Here is a 12,615-nt window from a genome sequence, read left to right as displayed (position 1 = left end):
ACCATGTTGGCTTTCTAGTTACCCAGAGAGGGTATGGGTCCCCCCTGTGTGGGGAGACTGGGGCAACCCTACTCTAGGTTACCTCAGAGGCTGCTGGGCCTAAATCTCCGTGAGTCATAAGTAGCGACTATGTTCCGGGGCCTTTCTCCATGGAGGGTATAGCCTGAGTGAATCGAGTTGGGTGAGCGTGCATGGTCTATAGTGGTGCACTCGGCAGACGGCGTCGCCCATGCGAACTGTGGTGCGCACTGCAGATGGGGACTTCCATGCGAACTGTGGTGCGCACCGCATACAAGGACACCTGCGAGAACGGTGGTGCGCATGGCAGATCTGGACGCCCACGCGAACTGCGGTGTGCACGCATGAGAGATGTCTGATGTGGTTGTCTCCTGCAGCTGAAGGACTGGGTGGAGAAGCTCATGATGACTCTCCGGCATCCCTCCCTACCTCTGCTGGAGCTGCAGGAGATCATGACCAGCGTGGCAGGCCGCATCCCGGTTCCGGTGGAGAAGGCAGTCCGCAGGGTGATGGCGCAGTACGCCAGCAACATCACTTCGGTGCTCTGCCAGTTCCCCAGCCAGCAGGTGCATGCCCTGGCCCGCTCCAGCCAGCCCCGGCCAGCCACACCTAGGCCCATACTTATGTCAGGCCTCTCGTAAGCTGGGCTAGCACCAAATGTTGTGGGCCCAAGGTTTCTTTTTAACCTTTCCCGTAGAACTCAGGTATTTTCTCCCACGGGTCAGGCATTTGATGTATGCCCCAGTCCCGGGGCCTCACACCAAAACTGCTCAGGCTCAGGGGGAAGTCACGGGTGCAGATAGAACTAACTCTGTCCCCTCCAGGCTGACTCAGGTCATTACCTGCAGAACCTTGTTCCTGGGTCACAGGTTTTGAAGCTCATAGCTGTGAAGTTAATTCAGGCCATTCCCAGAGGTCAACAATTCTAAAGACTGCATGCAACTGTCTGTTCTGTTTTTTGCAGTGCTGGGCCTCAGGCATGCTAGGCAAGCACTCTACCACTGAGCTTCAGCCCGAGCTCCTGAAGGTTGGAATGTTGTTCAGCCATATAGAGGAACGAAGTTCTGAGTCATGCTCCCACAAGGATAAGCCCTCGTGCTAAGGGCGAGGAGCCGGTCGAAAGACCACACGATGTTTGAGCTGCTCATAGGAAATGTCCGGAACAGGCGATCAGTGTAGAAAGGAAGTCATTAGTGGCTGCCAGGGGAGGGGCGGGGGCAGAGGCGAGGGTCAGATGCTTGCCAAGGGTGCTGGTACGGAGGATGAGTGACGAGTGGCTCCCCACTCAGCAGATACACACAGCTGGGGCAGGAAGGCAGCTGTATTCCAACCAGAAGTGAAGGCGCCCCCCACCGAGAGAAGGCTGTGCTTGGAACTTCTCTAGAATTTCTCGAGTTCCAGTTTTAGTTTTCTTTAAAAATCCTTCTTTGGGGGGAGGCTGGGAGATGGCTCAGCAGGTAGAGATGCTTGCCAAACAAGGATGGCCGCCTGAGTTGGATCCTCAGAACCCATATGAGGGTAGAAGGAGGGAACCGATCGCAGGAAGTTATCCTCTGACCTCCACATGTGCAGGGGTGCATATATCCTCATATATACCGTGCACGCACATGCGCACACACACACACGCACATGCATGCACACACACCCACATACTCACATGCACGCTCACCCACACACGTGCATACACCCCCATGCCACGGTACCTTAAAAAATCAGGCACACCAATCATATGAACTCTAAGCCTCCCACTCCTGCGCCCACACGGTCGCTGGACTCTCCTTCCTCTTCTGGATCCTATCTGGGACGTGGATCGAACCATCATACAGTTTGATCACATCTCTGTGAGATTGTTGTCATTCTGGGTTCCAGGGTCCCCAGGGAGACCTTGACAGGGTGAACAGGGCAGTTATGCAGAAGCCAGGTGACTTGGGTCTCTGAGTACAACCAGTCTGGGACCTCCTGGGGAGCCTGCAGTGGGTCCCTTCATGATCCGACCCTGTAGCGACTGGATCCATGAGGCTGGCAGTGGCCCGACCTGTTTTGTGTTCTCATCCAGATAGCCACCATCCTGGACTGCCACGCCGCCACCCTGCAGCGTAAGGTGGACCGAGAGGCCTTCTTCATGAACACACAGAGCATCGTGCAGCTGATCCAGAGGCAAGTGCATCCCAGGCCCTCTGGGGGTCTGAGTAGCATTGTAGGAAGCCCTGGCCTCAACCTCTAGCACATGGAGCGAGAGGTGGAAAAGGAACGCCTCCCCCCACTCTCTCCACGTTCAGAAATATCGTAGAAAAAAAATGTGGAGGGGTAACAATACCGCACTTGTTTCAAAAGGAAGGGAAATCTATGAAAAGTGTTTCGGCAAATGTCTTCAAGTTTGACTTTTGAAAACAGCTTTCTGTGTTGCATAACTTATCAGAAGGTCTTGTTTTGTGGTTAAAATCTGTCAAAGAATCAACTTCCCTCTTTAAGTAGCTCAGCTCTTAAGGTTTTCCACCCTCTCTGGACCTGAGTAGGTGCTCTCTAGGGCTAATAAGTTCTGGGTGCCAGCCCAGGCTGGACCATGCTTTGATGGACAAGTCATAGCTCCTTTGACCTGAGGATTTGGATTGTATTCCAGATGCTTTACAACTCCTCCTCCTCCCCTCCTCCCCTCCTCCCCCCTTTCTTCTCCGTTCCTTCCCTCCTTCTCCCCTTCCTCTTCCTTTACTCCCTTATCCCCCCACCTCTCCCCTATTTCCCCTCCTCCCTTCCTCCCACTCTCTTCCCCCTCCTCCTACCATTTCTCCTTCCTTCCCTCCTTCTCCCCACCCTTCCCTCCTCCTACCTTATTCCCTTATCCCCCCTCCTTTCCCTTATTTCCCCCTCCTCCCTTCCTCCCACTCTCTTCCCCCTCCTCCTCCCTTCTGCCCCTCCTCTCCCTTTTCCCTCTTTTCCCTTCCTGTCCCTCTTTTTCCCTCTTCCTCTTTTCTCCCCTCCTCCCCTTCTCCTCTGTCTTCCTTTCCCTTTGTTTCTCTCCTTTCTACCTTTTCTCTTCCCCCTCCTCCTTTCCATCCTCCTTCCCTGGCAATGTTGCTTGCAACCAGGGCTTTGCACATGCTAGGGAAATGCTGTACCGCTGAGCTACATCCCAGCATTTGGTTTTCTGAGAAAAGATCTCCCTGTATAATTCAGACCACCTCCAACTCATAGTCCTCATAGGAGGAGTGCTCTTGCAAGCGTGGACCTCCATGTCTGTGGCTCCTTCACCTTCTTAAAGTCATAACGGCCGAGTGGAGACAGCCAGGTGTTCAGGAGAGGGTAGGCATGGTGACAGGGCTGCTTTTGGTTCATCAGATACCGCAGTGGGACCCGTGGCTACATGAAGGCTGTGGTGCTAGACCTCCTGAGGAGATATCTGAACGTGGAGCATCATTTCCAGCAAGGCAAGAGACACCACCCCCAACTGGTGTTGGCCACAGGCTCTGGGCGGGGCAAAAGGAGGAGGGAGGTGCCACAAGCTCTGGGAGGGGCAGGGGAGAAGCCATAAATTCTGGGTGGGGCAAGGGAGGATGTGCTACAAGCTCTGGGCGGAGTAGGGGAGGAGCCACAACACTGGGCGGAGCAAGAGAGGGGGTGCCACAAGCACTGGGCAGGGGGAAGGGGAGGTGTCCTGGCCTCACCCTTCTGGGTCTCCTGTCTCTCCCACAGCCCACTATGACAAGTGTGTGATCAACCTGAGGGAGCAGTTCAAGCCGGACATGACTCGGGTGCTGGACTGCATCTTCTCACACTCACAAGTGGCCAAGAAGAACCAGCTGGTGACCATGTTGATAGTAAGATGGGGGCCCACCCCCCGGGTTGGGGAGAGCCACAGGGGCTTCCCTCCCTCCTCCTCTTCCTCCTCTTTGTCTCTTCTTCCTCATCTTCTCCCTTCCTCTCCCAACACCCCTTTCAGTCCTGTCATGGGATCCAGGTCCTACGAATGCTAGGCAAGTTCTGTCACGAAGGCACATTCCCAGCCTAATCCCCAAACTATTTTCTAGAAAGATCCAGAAAGTGAAGGCGTAGTAGACCTTGCAGGTGTTTGGGTCTGTGACCTAACTGCTTGACTCCATCATTGTTCATGGCACGGCTGCACAATAAAACTTTATTCGTTACAATAGGCAGTGACACAAAGCACCTGCTCCGTGCCAGATTTTCTTGATTGAATATGTGAGTCAGTTTTAAAGATTATATGCTAAATTCAACCATCTCCCCTCTTAGCCTAGTTGGTGGACACCTCCCGGGCTCTGTGTGCTCGATGCAGCCATAGGGTTAGGACAATCAGAGTAATGCTCTAGCTGTCTGGTCCTACAGGGATTGAGAAGGAGAGGGTGACAGCCCGATAAATAGGAAAGCAGGGCTTTCATGATTGGGGCAGTACATGTGTGTAAGTGAGGGGTGATTCAGCCTCCACTCTGTAGGTGGCAGGGTATCTTAGAGGACAGTGTCGGCTGACGTGGGTGGTGGATGGCAGTGACTCAGCAGCCGCCGCTTCCTCCCATCGCAGATCTGTCTCCAGTGGATGTTTAGGGAGCCCCTTTTCTGAGCTGTCCCCATCCCCTCTTACAGTGAAGACACAAGAGGAAACACGGGGGCCCTGTGCACACAGCCCTGCCTGCACCCCATGCACATAGCCCTGCCTGCACCCCTGTGTACACAGCCCCACCAGCAACCCATGCACACAGCCCTGCCTGCACCCCTGTGCACACAGCCCCATCTGCACCCTGTGCACACAGCGGTATTGCACACAGCCCTGCCTGCACCCCTGTGCACACAGCCCCATCTGCAGCAGAATAGCTCCTCATTCAGCAGAAGGGGTTCAGGCTTACCTGGCCCAGGAGATGGCTCAGTGGGTAGAGCACCTGTTGCATAGGTGCAAGGACCAGAGTTTGGATTCCCAAATTCCACATAAAAAGCCACAGGGTAAAGCGGCCCATTTGTGATCCCAGAACTCTGGAGCTGGAGATGGGGGATCCCCAAGGCCAGCAGCCAAGACCAGCCAGACCAGTGAGTTCCTGAGTCCAGATTGAGAGACCCGGGCTCAGAAAATAAAGTGGAAAGGAACAGAGGAAGACTTCCAGGGTGGGCTGGTCCTCTCCCCACGCACATGCAAGCACATGTGCATGCTCATACACACACATGTACTTCCCGGCACAGCCCATCAGGCATGAGGGCATATTTGGGGTGCATGAGTCAGTGAATGAATGACATGAAATAATAAAAAGAGGCAAGAACTTTTCTTCTCCCCAAGACAGTGTTCTCTGTGTAGCTCTGGCTGTCCTGGCGCTCTGTAGACCAGGCTAGCCTTGAACTCATGGAGATCCACCTGCCTCTGCCTCCTGAGTGCTGGGATTAAAGGCTTGCACCACCACTGCCCAGCTAAGGGCTCTAAAAACACCTGGCTAGATGTGTTTAGAGAGTTGAGGCTAGACTCTCCTCCACCCTCACTTACCCCTCCACCACCCCTCCCCTCCCCACCTGATCACCTTAGCCCCCACCTCCCCGACCAGCCGAGTGCTTGCCCCTTGGGTAGAACAAAGTTAACTTGGGTTCTGTCTCTGCCCCTGAAGGATGAGCTGTGTGGCCCAGACCCCACCCTGTCAGAAGAGCTGACCTCCATCCTCAAGGAACTCACGCAGTTGAGCAGGAGTGAGCACTGCAAGGTGGCCCTCAGAGCCAGGCAGGTTGGTCTCGAAGCATGGAGCCCTGGTGTCTGTGGCTCTCCCTCCTCCCAGCTCCTGTCACCTCTGCCCTCCCTCCTCCCATTTGCAGGTCCTGATTGCCTCTCACCTCCCCTCCTACGAGCTGCGGCACAACCAGGTGGAGTCCATCTTCCTGTCAGCCATTGACATGTATGGCCACCAGTTCTGCCCGGAAAACCTCAAGGTGAGCCTTGGGGACCATAGGGTTTGCAGTATGCATGGGGCAACAGGATTGAGGCTTTCCTGACCAGTACAGGGTTAATAATGCTAACAAGTGTGTGTGTGTGTGTGCGTGTGTGTGTGTGTGTGTGTGTGTGTGTGTGTGTGTGTGTGCATGTGTGCATGCATGTGTGCGTTCGTGTGTTCGTGCGTGTATTTTTTCCTTAACATACCAGGAGGTGTGAGCCCTTTGCAATGGGGGTAGAAGATCTGGGCTGGGGGTGGGGGAGTTGGGGTTGGGTGGGGGGACTGGGGTAGGGGTGGGGGCTGGCACTGACTTTCTCTTTCCAGGTTCCTGCCAGGACCCTAGCTTATCATAAACTTATAAGTACCCGTCAGCATTTGAAACCGGGACCCTGCCCTGTGCACAGTCACCTCACACTCCTTCATCGTCCGGTCTCCCAAGGCTCTGTGCAAAGGAGTCCCTAATATCAGGGACACCACCTGCAATAGTGACAGTGACTGTGAGTTGCATCTGCTCACTTCCATTTGCTTTCCTGCCCCTCCTGTTTCCCACAGAAACTAATACTTTCGGAAACGACCATATTCGATGTCCTGCCCACTTTCTTCTATCACGCTAACAAGGTCGTCTGTATGGCGTCCCTGGAGGTAAGTAGAGAAATGCTGAGTGTTTGCTGCCCGCCTGCCCACCTGCACGCCCCGTCCCTAGGTTGTGTGCCTTGCAAACGTGACCTCTTCTCTCTAAGGAAGGGTGGATAAGTTGAGCTCAGAGATGCGAGGTGACTTTCTTAGGGCCACACAGATGGGGACAGAGCCAGGATTCACACTTTGTTTTCTTGCATAGTCCAGGCCAGGCCCTGTGGCATCATAGGATTCTCCACAGCTGGGCCACATCCCGGTGCCAAGCCAGATGCACCTTGTGCAAACTTCTTATTCTTGAATATTCAGTATCTCAAAGACTTTTCTGTCTGGAGCAGAAGACACAGGCCACCTCCCTTTGGCACGGGACAGCTTCTCTCATGGGGTGTCTGCCAGGCACTCTGTCTGTCCCAATGGATTCCTGTCAGGATTGTTTGTTTCCACTCCTGCAAACAGGACTCGGTGTCTCCTGTTCTCAGGGCCTCTTACCTGGGGCTGAGTTACATGGCTGACAGTCTTATCTCACCCTGGGCCGCCAAGCTCAGCGTCTCCATGCCTTGTGAGCCCCCATCTTTTCCTGCATCTTTTGGACCCCGTTGGTCACCCATGCCATGCCAGCTATGCCTAGATCTCCACAGAGACTGGTTTGGGCTTTGAGCATGTGACAGCTGCAGGGGGCCTTGCTCTCGAGACACAGTACACCCCAGCAGACGTTATGTTGACAGTGTCATTTCCTAGTTGTATCTGTGAGGGGTTTTTCTAGCTTTTAAAAACTTTTTGGGGTTGGGGATTTAGCTCAGTGGTAGAGCGGTTGCCTAGAAAGCTCAAGGCCCTGGGTTCGGTCCCCAGCTCCGAAAAAAAAGAAGGAAAAAAGAAAAAAAAACTTTTCATCAATAAATCAATCTTGGGTGTGTGAGAGAAAGAGGACTCAAGAGCGAGTTGGACCATAGGGACACACGTGGGAGTTAAAGGTCATCTGGCCAGGTACCATCACACACACACTTTTTAAAATTTTTTTGAAGCAGAGTCTCGTTTCTGCTATCAGGCTGTGTGCTGGAATGTGAGCTTCCTGCTGACTCTCCTGTCTCTGTCTCCCAACTCAGCTTAGGGATGCTGAGATTACAGATGTGTGCCACCGCACTGGGCTTTTTAGGTGGGTGCCAGAGAGCGAATTCAGGTTGTCAGGCCTGCACCACAGTTGTTTTACCCACCGAGCTGTCTGTGTGGCCCCAGGATGTACCTTCATACGCCCCAGTCTGTATCAGGCACGTTTGTTCAACATGATTCAGCTTCTCCCTTGTGGCTCAGGCACACTGAGGATGTACATTGTAGGTTCAGACTCTTGAGATGACAGGGTTATTGTCGTCCTCCTAAATGCGTTTGGGGTCCCTGAGCACACTCCAGTACAATGATTAACAAGGACACACAGGACTCGGGCTGTCATGGCCACAGCTGTGATGTATTTATTACACAGACAGCAAGAGTTGTTCATGTTGGCGATGCTGATGGGCCCAGGGTGGGCTACCTTCCCTGAGAGGAACCACAACGAGTGAAATCCTCTGACAGTGACTTATGACATGTGTAGTTCTCCTGGGAAGCTCAGGAAACTCTGGGTGTTTTTAGTATCGGTATGAAATGAAAATCACTGGAGTATTTCCGGAAAGAGAAAATATAAATTTTCCTCCCAAGTAGCTACTAGGAATTTAAAATTATGTGGCTTGTGGTGTTAAATTCCAGCTGGTTAGAATAGAGCTGACAGACTACAGCCCACTGGACATCAAGGCCATTGCTCTTTTTTTTTTTTTTTTTCATTTTCTTTTCTATTTTTCGGAGCTGGGGACTGAACCCAGGGCCTTGCACTTGCTAGGCAAGCGCTCTACCACTGAGCTAAATCCCCAGCCCCTCTTTTTTTTTTTTTAATAAAGTTTTATTAGAACACAGATACACACATTAATTTTTTTTTCGATGGTGGCTTCTATGCCACAACGGCAGAATCTAGGGGCTCCAACAGGAATGAGGTCTCCCAAAGTCTGAAGTGTTTGCTCCTCATCGCTTGAGAAATCCCCTTTGGTGCAGCTTAGAGAGTCTGTAGAGGCCCTGTGCACAGCGCTTCATGCCTTCGAAATCCTCTGGTCTCTGTGGATGTTCACCGTCCTCCCTCTGCTCCCTCAGGTTTATGTGAGGAGAGGTTACATCGCCTACGAGTTAAACAGCCTACAGCACCGGGAGCTCCCTGACGGCACCTGCGTGGTGGAGTTCCAGTTCATGCTGCCGTCTTCCCACCCCAACCGGTAGGGACTTGGTTTCCCCTTGTTTCTTTCCTTGCTGTCTTCTCTCTGGAAGGATCCAGCAAGTATGTGTGGCTCTGGGGAGGCCTCTTCCCTGCTGTAGGTCTCCTGCAGCCTTTCCCGCTCATCTGTGGAACAAGGAACACCACCCAGAGGCCCTCCCCTGTCAGGGATCCGTGTGTGCTGCCTTGAATGCCCATCAGTGGATGTGAAGTAACAAGAGAAGCAGTCAGTCACACGGTAGCAGTCACACGGTAGCAGTGAGGTAGCACAGCATGTAAAGCCCCTCGTCTGCAGGCCCAGAGACCTGGACTTTCAGTCCTGAGACTCACGTGATAGGAGGAGAAAACGGACTTTTAGAAGTTGGCCTCTGGGGGCTGGGGATTTAGCTCAGTGGTAGAGCGCTTACCTAGGAAGCGCAAGGCCCTGGGTTCGGTCCCCAGCTCCGAAAAAAAGAACCAAAAAAAAAAAAAAAAAAAAAGAAGTTGGCCTCTGATCTCTACATGTGCGTGCCCACGCCCTCGCACACGTGTGCACATGCACGCACATATACATGCACACTCACACATACACACTCACACTACACGCACACACACATGCACACATACATACACACATACATGTCCCACGCGCGACCTCTCGCCGGCAAGAAACATGCGGGGACATAGAAATCCTTGCTGTGACCAAACTTTTATTTTAATCTTAAGGAGAAGCCTCGGCGCGCCAACATGGTGCGCTTATATACAACCTAGTGCGGCGCATCCACACCTGATTGGTTGTTTACCCATGATCTCATAAGGCACGCCCTGGAGTGGGCAAAGACCTGGCACGAAGGCACTCTTGCACATGCGCACACAGATAACTTCCTGAAAGGGAGTCAGCTGGCGCAGCGAAGGCTAGCGCCATCTTGTAATGACGGAGGCTATCCTGGCCTTCCACGTGGGGCGCAGTGGAAGCCAGCGCCATCTAGTGGTGGCGAATGTTATTGCGGCCCTCTACACATACACACATTCTTTCTCACATGCACACACCCCCCTCACACTCACAGACACATGCACACACTCTCACATTCACACACACAGACACACACTCGACACACACTGACACTCTCTTTCTCATATACAGATACACTTTCTCACACACACACTCTCTCTTACACACACATACCCACACTCTCTCACACACACTCTCTCATACACATACACACATACACAAACTCTCTCACATACACACATACACATACACTCTTACATACACACAGTCCCTCTCTCACACTCACACACACATACACACGCACACTCTCGCTCTCTCTCACACACACATACACACACACTCTTTCTCTCACATACACTCTCTCACACACACATATACACACACTCTTTCTCTCACATACACTCTCTCTCTCATACACATACACACACACACAAACTCTCTCTCTCACACACACTCTCTCACACACACATACACACACACACACTCCTTCATCTCAGTTTCGAAAGAGAGTCCCCGGATCCCCTCTCTCTCACAAGCTGAGTGTAGGAACTGGATCCTGAATCTCACTCAGGGCTCTGTCCCTGTACCTGCGGCTGCTGGGAGCCAGAAGCAGGGCCAAGGGAGTGGCTTGTCTATGTCCTCTGGGAGACCTCAGTGTGCTTGAGGGGACGTCTGTCTGACTGCACACTGCTCACAGTCTCTAGTTCCTCTTCCTTAGAAGCATGGTAGAGTGTGGAACCTTCTAGAATGTAGCCATGTCTCCCCATGGGAATCCAAAGGCTCCCTCCCTGCCGCTGTCCCTGGTTCCTCTGTCTTGGAACTGAGTTTCCCAGAGGCCTTGCTTGTGACTGGAGTGGAGGACTTGGGTTTCATGGGTCAGAACTCATTCACATGAGGCAGGGTCTGTGTTTTCCTGGTTTTCTTGTGCTTTTATTTTACTTATCAGTGTGTGTGTGTGTGTGTGTGTGTGTGTGTGTGTGTGGTGTGTGTGGTGTGTCATGTGTAGTGTATCATATGTGTATGTGATATGTATGGTGTGTGCATGCTTGCATGTGGTATATGATATGTGTATGATGTATGTGTCCATGTGTATTTGCATGTATGTGTGCATGTGTGTGATGTGTATGTAGTATATGATGTGTGTGTGAGATGTGTGTACATGTGTGGTGTGTATGTAAGAGAGATGTGTGTTCATTTATGCAATGTGTGTGTCCATGTGTAGTTTCGTGTGTGTGTGTGTGTGTGTGTGTGTGTGTAAGATGTGTGTGTATTTGTATGTATGCATGAAATAGAGGAGGTATGTGTGTATGTAAGAGATGTGTGTGCAGGTGTGTGTATGATGTATGCATAGGTGTGTGAGACATGTGCAGGTATGTGTGTGATGTGTGTATAACATGTGTATGCAGGTGTGAGATGAGTGTGCAGGTATATGTGTAGGTAGGTGTGTGAGACGCATACAGGTGTGTGTGTGTGAGAGATGTGCATGTGTGCGTGCGTATGAGAGAGAGATATGTGTCACGGTCACAGGCTAATTCCGTGGAGCCGGTTCTTTCACCCTTACGTGGGTTCTGGGGATTGAACTTGCATCGTCAGGCCTGAGAGGCAGGTGCCGAGCCACCCTTCCCCGGCCCTCTCAGGATTTTACAAGTGTTTCTCTTCCTGTTGGTTCTGGAAGAGCAAGCTTTACTGGTAAGAAAGGAAGGCCTCCAGGAGGCGACTCCTTGCGTCTTAACTTCTGGTTTGTTCGTTTGTTTTTACCTTTCTTTTTTTCTTCTCTAAAGTCCTGCTGTACTTTGCCTCACTGTAAGACAAGTCTTGTACCTATTCAGCTGTTTTGAGGATGGTTGTCTGGGCGCCTGGGTGTGTGCACTCGTGCAGTCAGCGTGTGTGTGTGTGTGTGTGTGTGTGTGTGTGTGTGTGTTATACAGAATTTTGAAATGTCCCATGGGAGTTGTTTTCTCTCCTGCTCACTTGTCTGAGCAGCAAGTGCTTCTGGGGGATGAGGGCTGCGCCTTCCCTAAGGGATACGGGGTCTCGTACTGTTTCAGGGAGGACCTGCACACATGCCCAGGTTGTTGCTTATGACCCCTGTTTGGGCACCAGCTCCTGTTCTGGTTTAGACACTGAGACGCCCCCAGGACCTTGGTGTTGCTGCCGGCTGATAATGTGACTTACTTTAGGTTTGGGCTAACTCTGGGACCCAGCCTTTTGAGGCCTCTGGGGAGGGCCAGCGGGAGTGACCCGAGCATGTATCTGTAAAGCTGGCCATGTGTGATTTGGGTTACTGAGATCTACTAGGAGGCTGTGTCTAGAACCAGAATTGCCATTTGTCCCAGGAGGCTGTGAACATTGCTGGGTGAGAGCTGGGAGTACCCTCCAGTACCATCTGGCCCTAGAGTCTGCCACTCTCACGCCATCCACTATTGCCCTGTGTGGTGGTGACTGTCCCATCTATACCTTCCTAGGTTTGTATTTCCAGGAGCTGGAAATCTAGACCCTGGATGGTCTGAACTCCCCTGAGTTACCAGGGTGAGCATCTGAGTTACGCCTGTGTAACTGAGAGCACAGTCAGTCTGAGAGTAGCTGTGTGGGTGGCTGAGTTTGCGACCTGTGGATGTTGCAGTAGGGGAGTCGAGGGTCTGGACCATGATTTTGGAAATATCAGGAACATTCCTTTGTGTTGGAGAGTCCCCGAGAGCAGTCCTGGGTGCGAAATTGGCCTAGGAGGCCTTGTGGGACTCAGTACACAGCCATGCCTACAGTATGAGATC

General features: G+C 52.3%; 1 protein-coding gene across 14 annotated transcripts in view; it reads left to right on the top strand.

The window, feature by feature from the left end:
• Acacb (acetyl-CoA carboxylase beta) overlaps window positions 1-12,615 on the top strand; it is a 111,821-nt gene that overhangs the window by 68,192 nt on the left and 31,014 nt on the right. For 9 of the 14 annotated variants that reach the window (XM_017598246.3, XM_017598242.3, XM_017598243.3 and 6 more), the window contains 9 exons: window positions 396-584; window positions 983-1,045; window positions 2,075-2,175; window positions 3,355-3,443; window positions 3,709-3,833; window positions 5,613-5,726; window positions 5,815-5,928; window positions 6,483-6,572; window positions 8,736-8,854. In XM_017598246.3, coding sequence (XP_017453735.1) covers window positions 396-584; window positions 983-1,045; window positions 2,075-2,175; window positions 3,355-3,443; window positions 3,709-3,833; window positions 5,613-5,726; window positions 5,815-5,928; window positions 6,483-6,572; window positions 8,736-8,854 — 1,004 coding nt within the window. The remainder of the gene's footprint in view (window positions 1-395; window positions 585-982; window positions 1,046-2,074; window positions 2,176-3,354; window positions 3,444-3,708; window positions 3,834-5,612; window positions 5,727-5,814; window positions 5,929-6,482; window positions 6,573-8,735; window positions 8,855-12,615) is intronic. The other 5 variants (NM_053922.2, XM_063271014.1, XM_063271016.1 and 2 more) reach the window with 1 other exon arrangement.

Source organism: Rattus norvegicus, chromosome 12, assembly GCF_036323735.1.
Source record: "Rattus norvegicus strain BN/NHsdMcwi chromosome 12, GRCr8, whole genome shotgun sequence".
In the NCBI taxonomy this organism is placed as follows: Eukaryota; Metazoa; Chordata; class Mammalia; order Rodentia; family Muridae; genus Rattus; species Rattus norvegicus.
Note: the sequence above shows the minus strand (reverse complement) of the source record. Positions and strands in the feature narration are given on the sequence as shown.